This window comes from Erithacus rubecula (genome assembly GCF_903797595.1).
Source record: "Erithacus rubecula genome assembly, chromosome: 8".
In the NCBI taxonomy this organism is placed as follows: Eukaryota; Metazoa; Chordata; class Aves; order Passeriformes; family Muscicapidae; genus Erithacus; species Erithacus rubecula.
The window spans coordinates 12,212,825-12,229,895 of NC_136659.1; the positions used below are offsets into that span (position 1 = coordinate 12,212,825).

The window sequence follows — 17,071 nt, forward strand, 5'->3', positions numbered from 1 at the left end:
TGTAGAGAAGAGAGCAGATCTCTTGCTGCCCTCCCACATGGTAGCAAAGCACTCTCATACTGTGGCTGCAACTTGGGGTCTATTGCTGAGTGCAATAAACAGTGTGTTCCTGTGTTTATCCTGCTTTAGTGTTCTCTCCTCTCTTGAATATTTAAATGGTTTGCTGCATGCTTAACTTTAAGCACAAATTCAGTGCCATTGAAGCTGCTATAGCTCTCTTACAGTTTTTTGTTTACTCCCTTAAGTCAGGATTTCCCTCAATGGGCCTGTGATTAAGCCTTATTTTGTTCAGGCCAGTAACCATTTCAAGATTTCTTTACAGATTTTGTTAATTAAACCTATTTCTGCAAGTTGATGAACAAACAGGAAGCCCCTTTTTCTGTGGGCATTTGGGAAAAAGAAAAAAAGCCCCACCAAATATTGCTACAGGCTCAAGGAAAGAAACTTTCAGTGAACAACTAAATGTAAGAGCCCTGGAAAGATGAAATTGATGATTTCTTCCAGCCAGTCTGGCAATGGAAATAATTTATATCATAAAAGCAATCAAATGTTACCTGCCAGAGGTTGTTTTGCATTAGTTTAATGTCAAATTGCCTATTAAGGTTACCAGAAAGAATCAGAGGAAATTGATTTTTCAACAAAGAGCTTGTAAACTAAAAAAGAAGCAATTGCTAGTTATGTATGAGAATTTTTGTCATTAGACAATTTAAGTGTGAAAGCAGAGGAGCTGGTAAAATCTGTTAACCCTTTTACTGGAAAACTGAAAACATTCTTGGAAGGTATTTTTCGTGTAGAAATTTGCACTGTTTCTCTTTAGCAGGATCATGTCTGAGCAGGGGTTGCTCTGTACAAATGTACAGCTCTACATACAAACTAACATCACCATCTCTTCTCTAATCCTGTCTTGGAGCCAATGGAGGTTTTTTGACAACTTCCTTCTCTGCTTGTCTATTTTTTATTGAAGGATCAGTTATTTCCTGTTTTGGCACCCAAAAGACAATAGTTTAAACAGACCACATGTATTACAAAAAGCCTGATATACACAGAGTTTAAAGTAGGCATTTGCTTATAAATCATGCAGTTTAGTAAGGAGATGAAATTCATAAGTAATTAAGAAAACTTATGAGTCCAAGTTAATCAGGGATGTAGTGCTCAAGGTTACATGCCTTCTTCCACCATATAAATTGACATCAATGGGGATTAAAAGAAATAAAAATATTTTTAAAAATTAAAAAATGTTTAAAATTATCTACAAATCAGAATCTTAGACTAAATGTGTAATTTCCTCTTTTTTCCTAGATCTCCAATGATTCTTCCAAGTAATATAGATCTACTCTTATCTATATGGATGCTTATTACATCTTCAAATGAGTCCTTCTTCAGAACTGGTGACCTCTGAATATGAGAAAATGCCCCTGAAAAGTGACATAAAAATGCATATAAGTAAATTATTTCCAAACAGCAAAGAGCAGCTGAATACTCTAGTTTCCCACATTCATGTTTCCTCTGCCTTTAGCTGGTGCTAGTCCTCATTTTACCAGTACTGCCCCCAAGCCTCTTGCTCTGGTAATAGCCATATCCCTCCATTTGCATGTTGCCTTTCAGTGTCAAGTCACTTTGATCTTTTCCCAGTATGGACCTTTTCCTTTAGTCTTCCTATAAAATGAGCAGAATCAAAGTGCTTAAGTCTGCTCAGAATCCTCCTAACTCACCGACCTGTTATCAACCTCTCTGCACAGTGGGTGAGATGTCTCATGCTGTCCAGTAGCACATTTGCTATTTCCTTGAGGAACTATGGGGGCTTTTCTTTGCAATGATCTCTAAAAGGCATCAGGTTGGTTTTCTTCCTTTCAGACATATCTGTCTTCTGAAAAAGTAACTGTAATTAACACAATACCTGCTTATTTATCAGCTCTCAGTTGTACAATAACCTTTGCCCTGCTACCTCCCTTGGCACCCTGCAGAGTTGGGACAGCAAATTATGTCTGTCTTGGGCCAGGTGTAAGGGCTGGTCTGAGCCTAAACACCTGTGCCTGAGAGGGAGGTGTGCACAGCTGAGGCCACTGAGTGGTAAGAGGACTGCTGGGCAAGGAGAAAAGAGGCAGAGGGTTTGTATCTGTAGTCTTCAGATGTTTCTAGGGAGGGTGTGCTATGTGGCTTCTTGAGGAGGATCTTCATACTCAGCTGCTCTTCAGGAAGATTGCTGTGAGTACAAAAGCTATGTTTTCCTTGTGGTTCTAAAGTCTTATTTTGGTTAAGAGTTGTTATAACTGTAATGTAGTTCCAGTGTTATAATAGATTGGAAATGTATTTATAAAACTGGCTTTTTCATAGTGTTTGGATTTTGTTAGGGGAAAGGGATGAGCTACTAAAGGTAGCTTTGTCATGTAACTGAAAAACTTTCCCTGCTTGTCTCTGTCTAAAGCTAACTAACACTTTTCTGCAGAATATCTAGAGAAGTTGAAATGCTGCTGGATTAAGCATGATTTTAGGTGGATTGACACAGTTTATCAGATTACTCATGTTTAATTGTTCTAATTTTGTAGTCTTTTTCATGGATTGTGTAAAGTTTAAGAGTATTTCAGACTGTGAATAGAGTCACAAGCCTAGAGAGACTAGACTGGTTCAGAAAACAGTATTTGAATCTGTAAGTCTGGAACTGGCATACTTCTCCTCCTTCTTGCTGCACACTTCAAGAGAATTGTTTCCAAGCATCACCAAGTGTGGGTAACTGTGGAAGTGCCTCTAAGATGAGACAAAGTAGTTTTGTTTCTGGTTTTTGGTTTGTTGGTTTTTTTTTTTTGCTTGGAGGGCTTTTTTTTCTCCTTAGAAAAGTTCCTGGTTCCCAATCTTCAGAAGTAGGATTTATCCATTCGTTCTGAAATATAATGCTGGTATTACCACCTTAACATCAGTATTTTTGTGCTAAGTTCAGATTTCTGTCTTGCTTTTTCCAATTCACCAATGTGTTTAAGGAACTACAGTGAAGGCAGATTACAGATTGCTCTTCATTCCTGATTTATGATCCAGTTTACAATTAAAAAAAAATCCAGAACAAACCCCAAACTAAAAAGAAATTGAAACTCTATTTAGGAGGAATAAGAGTAAAAACTTGGGTATGAAGCAATAAAGTTATCAACTGTTGCAAAAGTAACAGCATAAACCAAAAAGTTACCTTTATTTTTTGATTTCTGGAACAAGCCTACTGAAAGCTATTTATACCCACCCATGCAGATGTGAAGTACATAAGGTAGTTTAAGTGCTGTTAGTGCTGCTCATGGGGCTGAGAAAACAGGCTTGTACCTCTATGCATAAGAAGTGGAAATTCTATTCCTCATCACCTACTATGCAATTTCTATCTGCAATTATTACTAATTGAGTTCTACTTTCACTGGTGAAATAAGCAGTAGGATCATAGCTTACAAAGATTAAAACAGCTGGCTTTGTTAAGAAACTATGAGACTTGGATGAGAAGTTAGATAGCTCCTCTAAAAAAAAAAAAAAAATTAGGCTGTCACTGCTATAAACTGCCTGCTACAGACTGATGTTAATCAGTTGTACCAAGAAACCAGATTAACTGATTACAGTTCACAAAACAAAGATGGTGTGAATACTTGGTACTTAAAATCTCTTTGTATCAAAGAGTAGTCAGAATTTATTATAAAACCTTTAATTTGATTCTTTAGAATACATCAGACTGTTACTCTGTAATCTTGACTGGAACAAAAGCTCTTTGTTTAGGATAATCACAGTGTGATATAGATATGTAGAGCCAGATGTAAACAAAAGGCTAAGTGGGAGTTTAGACAGTGATATTCAAAGCTGCAATCCCAAACAAAAATTAATCTGGTGCTTTAACATGGTAGGTTATCTTCCTTTTTGGCAATACTACTGTTTCATATGTCTAAAGCTACATTGTTTGCACTCAAAAATGTGTCAATCTGGTAAGGATTGAGCAACTTGTTGTCTGTGTGATGTCTATGACCACTTGGAAACCAGAAGTGGGTTCTGTGCTGCATGCCAGCACAGTAAAGATCCAGTCAGAGCTCAGATTCTTTGCAGAGCAGGATAGGATCCAGTCCTTGCTTTTAAAATGCAGTTAGTGGTTGATTGACTCATAATTTAGAAATTGACTCTGTGTGTGTGAGTTTTTTTCAGTCTGTGGGGATAGATTCAGACTCAACTCCTATACCAAAATTCAGGATCCTGCCTGTGGGTAAGAGGGTAAGGACCTCTCAGTCTTTACTGTCTCAGGTTCTAGCTTTCAATACTCAAAAGTGTTTTAGGTTTATGGCAAGAGTGGGGCAGTCCAGTGGTATGTTGTCCCTGGGGTGAGAGAACCCTGAGTTCAGTCCATTTTTTAGAGACACTCTAATGGGTACTTGCTCAGAGATGCTCTTTGTTATTCTGTGAACATTTCCCCCAAACTTCTCAATAGCAAAGACACTGCTCTAGGAAGTTGAGATAAGGATCTCAATCCATTGAAGTGTAAAGGCACTTCTACCTTCTCACTGTGGACCCACGAACTACACTGTGGGTGATGGCAACAGCACTTCAACCTCTCCATCAAATTATAGCACCTACCTCTGTGTTAAAGTGGATATTCTCCAGGCAAGGATATACATGGTGGTAGCAGGATCAGAACTGAAGCCTTGGAAAGGACTGAGATTTTGGAAAAGCTATACTGTATCTCCCTTTTGGGAATGAGGATGGCAATTGATATGCATATGGAAAAGGGGCTGGGAACTTGGAAACCAGGAACTGCAGCATTTAGTGTCACAGGTAGTGGTGTTCTTCCTGGAGCTGTAGTTGTGTCTGAAAGTATGCATCTAAGTTCTAGCTATGTTTCCATTGTGTGTCAGGTAAAGTTATCCATGTAGAAATGGAAAATAGCTAGTGGCTGACTGCTAGATGGCAAATAGACATATCCCCACCCTTCTGCCAAAAGGCTGCCACTCTCCCCAACAGCACAGTGCAATGCATTCCTCTCAGAATGGGGGGTTCAGAACTAGCCTGTTCATAGCACAGCTGTGGTAAAAATGCTGGTGTGGAAAAATATATTACTATATCCAGTTGCTGAGCTGCCGTCTTTGTTTGAATCCTTCTGTATTACACTTTCTACTGTTTTTTCCGCCCTATCAAACTGAAACTTAAAAGCTGTTGTTAGAATTCAGATTGTTTGGAGGTCAAATTTTTACTGAGATCACACTGAACATAAATAGAGCTCTACACTTCACTGGGATGAGCACAGCACTGCCCTCTGTTTCTGTATTATTGCCACATAGCATAATAGGCCTTGATATCTTTTATTTCCCACTGGACTCTAGTTATTGCCCATTAGCTGCATGTTAAAGGAGTAGTGACCTTGGTTTCTCCCTGTGAACTGCTGAGCTTCTGCCAGCTGCCTTCTCCCCAGGCCATGGGTTCTGGAGAGCACACAGTCCACATAGATATCCCAGAAGAGCTGAGCCAGGTCCCAGAACAAAGCCCCGTGTTTCAAGTTCTCTGAGGATTTCAGAAAGATCATGAAGTCCCAAAAGCCACTGACAGAGTCAGAAATGCGAGGCTTCCTCATCTCCAGTAAAACAGCTGAGGAGGATTCCCAGCACTGGGGGTCTGCCCGCCCAAGAGCCAGTGGATCAATCTGACTATGGCAGAGGAAAGGTGTCACACAGAGCACTGCCACGAGTAAGAGACAGCAGGTGAGTCTCATGGTGTGGTGGATTCTTCCTCTGCTTCCAAGATCTAGTTGTGTCACTGAAATACAAGAAAACCAAGAGAAGCTGAAAAAGTCTCACTCCTAGAGGCAGGAATAAAGTCCTGTTACTTTACATGATATACAAGGTACTCAGATATTATTTCTCTGATCCTTAAAGATTTGTTTATGCTTTTTGCATGTATATAAATACTAGAGGAGCTGTAATGCTCAGTGCAGCAGAAGCATGTGTAAAATTTTTTAATCATCCTCAGATCTGAATGATGAAGTGTCTTATCTGGAAGTTCTTAATATTGAAAGTTTTGGCATTTTTTGATTTACAGACCCCTAATATTTTTCAGTAAAAATCCATTCCTTTTCACATAATTTAAGCTTTTAGGCAGTCCTGCTTTTCTCAAAAATTTATGAGTCCTTTAAAATAGTCTTCAGAATCACAAGGATCAGTGGACAGCAGGTAAAAAAATCTTATTGAGAATGTGTTTTAATAGTTCTAATTACTGCAGGTTTCAGATTCATCCATTGACCAGGAGTGGTTTATGTGCTAAAAGACAGAACAGCTCTGAAAAGAGGATATAGCAAAGCCATCACATAGCTGTATTGTACAACATGTACCCATGCATATAGAATCATGGAACAGTTCAAATTGCAAGGGACCTTTAAAGGTCTTCAGTCCAACCCTTCTGCCATTGGCAGGAACATCTTCAACCACATAGATTGCTCATAGTCCTGTCCAACATGACCTTAGCTGTTTTCAGGGATAGGGCATCTTCCACCTCTTTGAACAGCCTGTTCCACTGTCTCACCACCCTCATTGTAAAAACTTTTTTCTTTATACCTAATCTAAATTGATCCTCCTTCAGTTTGAAGCCATCACCCTTTGTCCTCTTGCAACAGGCCTAAAAATGCTTGTCCCCATCTTTCTTATAAACCCTCTTTAAGTACTGGAAGGCTCCAACAAGGTCACCCTGGAGCCTGCTCTACTCCAGAACTAGTACTGGAATGCCCCAACTTTCTCAGCCTGTGTTTTCAGGAGACCTGCTTCACCTCCTCATCATTTTCATGGCCCTTCTCTGGACTTGCTCTAACAGGTCCATGTCTTTCTTATGCCGAGATGTATTTATGTGTATAAAAAAGTACAGACATGTACTTAGCAGATCACTAACAATTGACTAGCAAAACTGTGACATTTGCTAAGTAGTATCTATGATGCATGGGTAGAAATTCTGAGAATGATAACCTTTTGTGGATAGAAAAGCCCAGTTGTCTCCATCAGATTTCATTTCTAGTACATACTTCTCTGTTGTATTTTCTAACATGCTTCTAGCATTTCTGATATTGAACAAATTGTTCAATATCAGCATTCAGGGTGGTTTTTAGTGTAGCTGATGGCATATGGGGAACTTCATTTTTGTGGAAATCAGCTACATCTGAGATCAGCATTTAGGACAAATTCAATTTAATATGTGCAAATCTGCTGAGTATTCGTGCTTGTACTTTTTCAGTTTGGTTGTTGTGGGTGGGAAGCTGCTTCTCTTAATGAGCTAGATAAGCAACTGGCTTTTCGTGTAGAAAGTCTCTTCCATGGGTGATCCTGAAGAAGTGTTCTTTTCCTATATGAAGAAAAATGTCAAAGGTGGGATATTGATGTGCAGAGGGATTGTATGTGAGAAGAAGCCAAGCCACAGCCTGTGTGCGAAGCCAGGGAGGAGTAGTCTGCTTTATGGAATGTATTCATTTTAGAGCTAAAGGACTCTTCAGAGATTTCAGTCCTAGCAATGGTATTCTTCCCTAGCCCCCTGTCTGGCTATCTGACCATGTTCTGGGAACATTTTTGAGGTATTCAGACTTACTCCCCAGCTGCTTACAGTCACTTTTTAATCCAAGTTCAGGTGTTGTGAGAAGAGCTGCCTTGGCAGCCCTGGACCTGAACACTGCATTTAGGGAACAAAAGAGGGACATCTTGCTCTTCCCACACTGCTCTGCCTCGTGGACGTCACTTACAATGGTGGTAGTAATAGGGCTGTCCTGCTGCTCCCAAGATGCCCAAGAAACATCATTCTTCTGTACCCTACTCCATGAGGCAGGCTTTGATTGCTTTCTCAGAAGCAAGCCAAAAACATCCTGTGAGTCACTACTTCATTCTTGTCTGTGCATCAGAGCCCTTCCACTGGGCACAGACACCTATGTACACATATCATGCAGTGTGCACATATGTCTGTTTACTGAGACTTTTTCAAGTGACATAGTTAATTTTATCAAGTTTCTGTTTTTCAAAGCAATTTAGCAGTCTCAGATGTGACCATGAGGGTGAGTAGACAGACATGGGACAGTGGGCAGGGAGCCCCAACAACAACAGATTGTTCAAACAAAGAAATACTACTAAAAGAGGCTAATAATAATACTAAAATCTTTTAAACGATGGTTCTGTGACTTTGGCAGAGCCCATTTCATTTGTACGGATTAAAAACGGAACTGATTGCTTTGCATTTTCTACTTCCCAGCACTAATTCTAAACTTTATAAATTACAAAACAGACTAAGACAAGTGTTCTGGATTTGTCACAACGAAGGAACAGCCCTGGGCAGGGAGTCAGTAGGGCATTAATATGAGAATCGGTGCCCCTGAAAGTATGATGTACATGGCATTAGTAAGGGCCAGTAACTAAGGACAGTAGTCCTTATGGTCTGGTCAAACTCTGGCAGCATTGTGCTGTTAGCCTTGCACAAGGTTCAAGATTGTATTTTTTTAGACAGCTGAGAGCTGGAGTGTATGCCCAGGAAAAGCCAGATTTCATTAATCTCTTACTTGTGCATGTGGTGAATGCATCCATACAATTCCTCCCCTATATCATCCAATCTTTAGCTCTTTCTGTGCATACATTAAAGTTTGTGTGTGTGTGCTATTTACACTTCATGGTTGTGACTTTTCCCACCCTCCCCCTACCCCTGCTTCTCCTTGCAGTTTAATGTCGTGCTCCACTCCCGTCATGGATAATGCCTTGCAATAATAATTGATAAGTTAATGAGTTAATTTGCTGTTATCACTTAACTTGGAGCTCTCGCTTAGGGATAGTCCCTCGGCCGTGCGGCTGCCGAGTACAGCATTCCCGGGGTGTCCCGCCCGGCTCCGCCGCCGCTCCCGGTCCCGGCCGGTCCCGCTCCGCTCCCGCCCGCTCCGCCCCGGCGCCGCCCGCAGCTCTCAGCGCTTACCTCTCCCTCCGGCCAGGGCACGACTCTCCGAGCCGCTGCCGCCGCCGCGCTCCTTAAGAAGCCGGAGCGGGCAGCCCCGCTTAGTTTTTACGTCAGGGCTCGGGAGCAGCCCCCACCCCCTGGGTCCGGCTGCTGCCCCCGGGCACCCGGAGCTCCCTCTTTCTCTGTGTGGAGCTGTCCTTGCTCCGCTTCTGTGTCCCGCCTGTCCTCCTCTGCTTGCGGACCCCAGCCCTCCCGGGGCAGCCTCTGGCCGAGGCGCAGGGGTGCGCAGCGGGGTAGAAGTGGAGCAGACCTGGAAGCTCCGCTTGCCCCCTCTCACCAGCGCTGCACCTGGGGGGCAGAAGCGGAAGAGTAGAAAGCAAGTCCAGCCTTGGAGCTCATGACCGGTGCTGGCTCAGAGCTCAGGCATCTTGCTTTGTGCTTGGCTGTTTGCAGATCCCCCCACCCCAAAGCAGGAGTCTGTGTGGCTCGACTAGAGCTGTTTGCTGGCTAGCACTCAGCCCACATGCTGCCGGTCCAGCTCTCCTGGAAGTTGAAGCAGAGACCCAGAGAAGAGCCACAGAAGGGCTCCACTCAAAGGCATTAGTTGAAGTAGCTAGGCTAAGCTGCTCAGTGCAGCTCAATTTAAAGAAGTTCACCTAAAGAAGAGCTAACTTGGAGGGTTGTACATTCTCCAGAGGAGGGTGGTAGTCTGGTTACATTTTCCCTCCCAAGAACAGTAATGTGATCTACTATAGTTGCATTTTCTCTCTGTGAGGTTCTCAGCTGGATTGTGATTCTCTGTAACAGCTGAAAAACCTCTATGTATTGGAGAAATGAGTTAAGCTAGTAGGGAAGTGAAAGGAAAGCATTGATGAAAAGGCTGTCTCCTGTTAGCTGCAGCATGGGGAGAAAAGCCTGAGCACAACTCTGCACTGTGCCTGCTGTGATCCCCTTGTGCACAGAAAACATACTGCCCAAAGAGCTGGGGCTCTGTGACCATGCTGATAACCACTGTTGGGCACAACCTGCTTAACACTGGCTATTTGAAGCAATAGGCAGGTGAGACCATTCTTTTTTCCTCACTCTGTAGTTTATAGGCCAAATCATGTAGCACCTTGCCAAAGCCAGTGTGGCTGCACCAGTCCATTCCAGCTGGGCAGCAAACTATTTGTTTTTCCAAGGCTTTTGCTGGCACCTCCCTTTTATCCCTGCACATGGAATCACTCCCTTCTCCAGAAAGCAACTGTGCTTCAGTAGCATAAGGCTTATCTTAGCTGAAGTCAATGGGGCCACCCTGGTTCACATCAGCTGGAGAGTTGGCTTGAGACAGGTTCCTCTGATGTTCATCAATACCTTTATAGTTTGCATTCTTTCCTTGCATCCAGTCCATGTAAATGGAGAAGCTACTTCCTTTCCAAACCCTTGATCTTGTGACATGCCTATGAAATAAATACTGTTTTTCTTCTGATGCTTTATCTCTTCAATAGGCAATCCCTGTGAAAGTGTATCTTCTGTAGGGAATGCTACTGTTTAATAAAACTGCAAGAAACTTATAGGGGATGAGAGGATACTGGCTAGAACCCTTATAAATAGCTATACTGTAGGACTTGGGCCAGCTTGCAGATGTTCCAGTGATCACCAGCAGCTGAAACAGACTTCGGGATGACCTGGTGTGTAATACCTTGCAAGGGGCCCTTGTGATGTGATGGGAGAAACCCCTCATATGCAGGACCTGACATATTTCTTCTCTGTGCTATTGAATACAGGCTATTCCAGTAAACTTCCTTCTCTGGGGTTCTAGGGCTGAAATGATCCTTAAGAATCAGCTTTGGGTTTTATTTATTCATTTTTAAAGTCTGCTCTGTACCTGATTCTGGACCCATGTGCAATATGGCAAGTGAGTAGCCAGTGTGCTTCTCTTTGCCTCTGTATTTGGGGGCTGAACCACGCAAAGGAGAGAAGGAAAGTGTTCAGGTAAGACCAGAGTGCTGTGATGGAACCTGAAGGCAGTTCCTGAATGAAGGCTCTGGGGCTGCTTTTGTTCATGGCTGGCCTGGCTGCAGGGGCCAGTGCAGGACAAGACCAAACCACCACAGAAGTGGGTTTTGCTGCTGTTTTTGTATCTGTGGGGTGTTGCTCTAAGGATTGTGCCCCATGTTGTGAAGGGCAGAGTGAAATGGAAAGGAAATGATAAAATGTTTCTTGTGACTTGATAAATTTCTGTCAACCTGAAACCTTTGTGGATTCGTTGTTAAAAAGAGAGTTTGAGTCCTCTTCTGGGGTGCACTTTATCTGGCTTTGGATCGAGAACAACATTGGTTTCATTGCACTCAGAATCCTGACATACCCCAGGGAATTGAACCAGGGGCTCTCACAGAAATGAGAGTTGCTGCTCAAGGGAAATACTGCTACTGATAAAATATTGGCTTCACAAACACTTCCTGAGCCTACTACATTCTGCTCACTCTGAACCTGAGCACTTATGTTTCTTTCTGGGAAAGAGGTTTTTGATAATAAGATTGATCACCTCAGCCTCCTAGTGGAGAAGAAACAGAGCAGGATTGGCCATCTCATTCTGTTTCACACACACACTCAGTAAAGCTTTCTGTGCCCTTCTTAAGCTATCAATAATCTTTCTTTCCTTGCAGCACATAATATATTCCCCTGGCAGCCAGTGCTCATGTCTTCATGTCTTTTATGGGTCTCCATATCTTATGAATTTAATTCACATGAGCTGTAGGTCATATCCAGAGTCATTTGCAGAAGGATATTTTTATCAGGAAAAGTTGATTATTTGCTCATACATGAGATAGAGGTTGCGATTTCTACCAGAAAAATATAAAAATAAAGCAAAAGGTTAAACGATCAGGATAAAGGAATAAGAGATAAGTAAGAAAAGCAGGAGGCCAGATCACTGGTATTTGCATTTTGAATAGAGCAAAGGTGTAAATAATTATATACAGAGTTGCTTCCTTCCTGCATTTGCTTTCAGCAAACCTTTTGATGTGGTTTAAAGTTAACATTTAAGTTAATAGGCAGTGGCTTATGGTTGCTTGGGCTAAGTAAGCATTTACACATTAGAAGAGTTTCAGCACTGAGACTGAGAGACAGCAGTGTGTGATGGGGATGCACAGCTTGCTGTTACTTCCATAAGCAGCAACATCTGAATGCAGTATTAAGCTTTTAAAAATGTCCCTCACAATGAAAGACACATGTTTTAGGCTTACTATAAAAAAAAAAAAATATTTACAGACATATTCTTAGCTGAAAGTTTGCATTTTGTGGAATTGGGTACCAAATTATCCCAGCCTTGTGTCAAACTTGGCTAAGTGAAATCAAAAGCAAAACTGGTGAGTGGGGGAAACCCAAAGGTCTGTTAGCTTTAAATACCTGGAAGAAGCTTGATTTTTCCTCAAATTCCATAAAGGCAGAGTGTGCAATCTTATTACCATTTTTAGCTTTTCCAATTCTCTTTTGAGCAGAAGAATGCTGTCCTTAAAATTGGCTCCCTGACAAACATACCTAAGAGCTTCCTGGGAATGAAATTAAAGACTTGATTTAAAGTCTGCAGCTATATTTTATTAATTCTCAAAATGATATGGAGAAAGCTTTGAGTGTCTAAACCTGTTTTTTTAAACTTTTGAAGCTTTTGATGTCAAGTTGTGTTTTTGTGTTGTTTTGTTGGGATTTTTTTTGTTTGTTTTGTTTGTTCTTTTTTGGGTTTATGCTGATAGTATAGTTCATTAAAAGTTAACTGTTCATGTCTTTTGGGCAAGTTGTCTCACATTAACCATTCAGTTAGAGAGCTTTTGATTCATTTTAATGCGTTCTGGATATTTATATTCAGACAACTATTAGCTTCTTAATTAAGGGATTCATTGCCATTTGAGTGCTGGACTGATTCCAACATGTTCCAGAATCGTCACTGGTTCTTCCTGACTCAGCTCTCCTGTTTCCTCCTGTTCCCACAGACAGTGGAGAAACCCTTCTCACCTTCAGCACTCCAGGCAGACAGGAGAGTCACCCTGGGTATGTCACAGAAGAGCAGTTCAGTGAAACATGTTTTCATAAAACTGCCACTAACATGTAAAAAAGCAAGGCTGTTATGGGATCAGTTTCTCCCAGGGAGTTACAGCCAGATTTTCTGGGAAAGACAAGCACTTTCACAGTGTGCTCTTTCCTGAAGCTGAGCAGGACTGCAGGGTGGAGTCTCCTACCTTTTTTTTTTTTTTTTTCTGAGGGTGTTTCTTTCTCACAGCTCTTGGCAGAAAAGGATGTTTGAGCATGCTTGCCTCAGGGCAGCTCCTGGGTCATGCCAGTAGGCCAGCAAGGAAGGGTGCCAGCCCTGCCACTGTCACATCATCCCCCAGCACAGACACTCCCCTGGCAGCCACGACCCCGTGCCAGGAGCCTGCACATTCCCACTCAAAGCTGTTTGGGGGAAAATAGTCCTCCAGAAGAAATTGGAGGGGTGGGGGAAGCAAACTATTTAGGGCCAAGAAATAGGTCACAGGAGATTCTGTAATGAGATGGATGGATATTCTGCTTTGTGTGAAAGGGAATTTTGGGATCCTTGTCTCTCCTTGGTTGCCTGCTCATTCTCAGACTGTTTGCTGGACTATCTGCTTTGCTCTGTGTTCTGCTACTAGTTCCTGCTGGGGGGCTTTGGCACTTATGAAGTACTTGCAACTCTTCAAACCACAGATGTGAAGCCTTGTACGTACACTACTGTTGTTGTCAGAGGAGAAAGTTGGGGTTTTTTTAATGTGCAAGATCTGTCATAAATGATTTATTGACAAAGAAATCTGCCTTCTTGAATGATTTTCCTGAATGAAATAGTACAATCTCTGTCATTTAGAATATTTAGATGAGCAAAACCTGTACATTATCAGTAAGGAACCATGTGATAGAGGCAAATAAGCCATTGAAGGTTTTTTGTTCTTTAAAAAATACTGTATATTGAGTATATATTTTACTTATTTTTAATAGGTCTGGCCACTCAGCCTTTGAAACTCCCATTTTTATTTCACAAATGCACCCTTTGAAACCTATTCTCAAAGGCTACAAAGGTGATACAAAGTGGGTTTCTATGTAGTGAATTTAATTTTGAATTTCTGAAATTACTGTAGTTTGATTTAACAATGTCTTTTCTTTTCTATCCCATTACTGATTAGGCACAGCTAAAAAGCTGCATATTTCATGAAGATTATGGGGTTTTTTTAATACCTGGGGAGAGGGGGTTGTCTCAAACTTATCAGCAAACCAGGTCTACCTAAATCTAGTGCTCCCTGGCCTAAGTGCCAAAGGTCACCTTTAAGTACAATAGTTCCTGTCCTAGAGATCTTGTGTTTGAAGTGAAAAATGCCCAACCAAATCAGAGAAAGGAAAACTGAAGCAAAGATGTAATGGGACCTGATTTTTTTACCTACCTGCCCAGCCCTCTGATCCAACAGCACATAGACAAGATTTTGTAATGTAAGGGAATTGTTTCTCTCTTTCTGCAAATGAGGCAATTTTCAGTCTTGTGTTCAGGACCTCCTCATTACAAAAGTAGAAACAAAAATCTTTAATTTTCTAAAGCTTTTCAGTGAAAGCTGGAGGGCACTAAAATAGTTCAGTTTATTGGAACTGCTTTCTCATTGCACAGAAATCCTGGTCAAGCATTCATTGCCTGTAAACTGTTACTGTTAACATTATCTGTAAGAGTAACTTCATAATGGAGCATATCTTGAAATAGCAATATAGAGTTCAGTGCCTGAAAGGAAACAGAGGAGAAGTGACTGACTCCAAAGGAAGAAGGCTTGCTTGTGCACTTTGCCTCCATCTGAGCTGATTGTTGTGCCACCCCCAGAGTGGGGTGTGTTGACAAGGCAAAAAGTCTGGGGAGGAAATGGATGGTCAGAATATGTCAAATCCCAATGTAAATACATGAATGGAGTATGGAGGTATAGGCAATTGTTCTTGTACTTACATTCAAAAGTAACTTGAGCCTTCTCTTTGAAAGAACAGATTGAGATTGCTTAATAAAACCATGAACACTGTTACTGCAAGTTCTATACATTTGTTCTCTTATTATACAGGTATTGGTGTGTTTTGGAACAAACCAGACGATAAATGTTATAGATGCTATAAATGTTTTGGCAAAAGGCCCTTGTTAGGGAGATAAACATCACTGTTTACATAAGCTGAAGAGATGAGTGGAAGCATCTTTGTGTGACTGCATTAAAGCTGAAAGTCAGGCTTTGCTATAGATAGGTGGAGCTCTAGGTATCCCCAGTGCTGCTGTCACACAGCTCAGACCACTGACCACGGGAAAAGAGGGGTGTGTTGTGCTGGTAGGGTCTGGGCACTTCCTTCAGCTTGACAGCACAAGCTGCCTGTCAGCACAACTCCCACCAAGGGTCCTTAGGACACTGTCAAAGCTGCAGGTTCACAAGGAGCATCAGTTGGTGCTGCTGCTGCCATTTTCTTCAGTAATCCTCAGGTACAGAAACTTCCATCTCCACTGGCCTGCAGGGCAGTAACCAGCTGGGAGGGGAAGGAGGGATTGTTTCTCTAAGCAAGTAACTCTGCTCTTACAAGTACTGTCAATTGTTTGGTTGTGCTGAAGTTCCTAAAGGCACCCAGGTGCCCCATTACCTGGATTAGACATTAGGGACAGATCTGTTCCATTTTCTGCAATACTAAAAACTCCTTTCTTGGAACAATAAAGCTTTTATGTACTGTGCTGTGAATCCACATCATGCTGAGTGACATGTATGTTGAGGGATCCCCTCTAAAGAGTGGGTAGATAGTAAATAATTAAAACCTCAATAGTCCAAAGATCCAGTCTATCAAAAACTCCAGTGAAATAATAAGGTCATAATAAGATTTTTCTATTTCAAGGCAATATATTTTTATCTTGGATGTAAAGTGTGAGGGCAACATGGATAAGGATATTGATTCTTGTTTCCATTATGCATAAAACACTTTCAAAGCAGTCAAGTGGGGAAACTGGGAGGAGTTGTTAGCCTGTGTTTCCTGCAATTTTTATGGAAATAAGTTTAGTACAGCTGTCATGAAGCTACCATTTAAAAATTTCTCATAAGGTTTATGCAAATAGCATTAGGTTTGAGATATTTAGACATTTTTCATTCATGGGAATAAACTGATCATCATCGTCTCAGCTGGAGATAGGAAACCAGTCAAAAGTAGTTTGCCTGTGCTTGTTTTTGGCTGGACAGTATCCAGGTTAGGCTGCAGTGAAGCAGCAGATGTCATGTGTGGCGACATTTTGCTTCTACACAAGAGGCAAAACTGATGTTACAACCCAGAGCATGTTACCAGTGTGTCATGTAAGGAGTGTGTCATGCTCGTGCCTTTGTCACCAGTTAAAATACAGCTGCAATAACCAGCCTTTCTCTCAACTTCTCTGTGTAGTGCAGATGCAAACATTGCTTCAGTCTCCAATACAAATTCAAAGCCTTCAGTAGCTGGGCTGATGGCTGAGGAAATCTGTGAATGTATGATATACAGTAGCAGAGTGTTGTGCTTATGAAGTCTGACAGCTGGCCTTGGACCGTGCAAAATGCATTGAAGTTCCTTCATGCTTTGAGTTACCAGCTTTGAAGGGGGAAATTCTCATACTGGTTCAGAAAGTGCCACACTAAAGCATGGCCTGTTACAGTGTTAGTGATAAAGATGAGGGCTATCCTATGACTTATTACAAAACCAATATTTTTTAGAGGAAAATTTTAATTAGGAAAAAACCAACTGACACTTGATTATGGGTTTTCTACAAATTAGAGCATTCAGAATTACACTGCCACAGCAGTTTGTGGTTCTTCAGAAATAACACATTGTGGCTGGTGATGCTGGTCTGATGTGGAGTCCTTGTACTTAGGTAGGGGTTGTGTTCCCTCATGGGTTACCTGTTCCCACTAAATAACTTATTCCACAAACCTACAACAATGTCATTGCTGAGTTGTGAACAATAAATCACTGAACTGAAGTACAGTATGTGTAGCTTTAAGATGATCTTTTTGTGAACTTTTGATTTCAATCATACTGGTTTGAGCATCTCTTCAACTAAAATTATTAGTTACTTTTTCTAATTTAAGCTTTTGGTGGGCACTTTATCAGTCTCTGTGATATGACTGATGGATGATTCTTGTTAAATTAACTT

At 41.5% G+C, this 17,071-nt stretch overlaps 2 protein-coding genes across 2 annotated transcripts in view; one reads left to right on the plus strand and one right to left on the minus strand.

Moving 5' to 3' along the window:
* The window catches only part of DYTN (dystrotelin), a 43,011-nt gene that overhangs the window by 18,870 nt on the left and 7,070 nt on the right, over nucleotides 1–17,071 (plus strand). The gene's annotated exons all lie outside the window — the stretch shown is intronic.
* FAM237A (family with sequence similarity 237 member A) lies at nucleotides 1,270–5,744 on the minus strand (the record flags this gene model as incomplete). The annotated part of the gene is made up of 2 exons (XM_079311538.1): nucleotides 5,365–5,744; nucleotides 1,270–1,415 (listed from the first exon to the last, which is right to left on the minus strand). Exons 1-2 carry the CDS (start codon nucleotides 5,711–5,713, stop codon nucleotides 1,270–1,272), a joined length of 495 nt encoding a protein of 164 aa, XP_079167664.1. The 5' UTR covers nucleotides 5,714–5,744.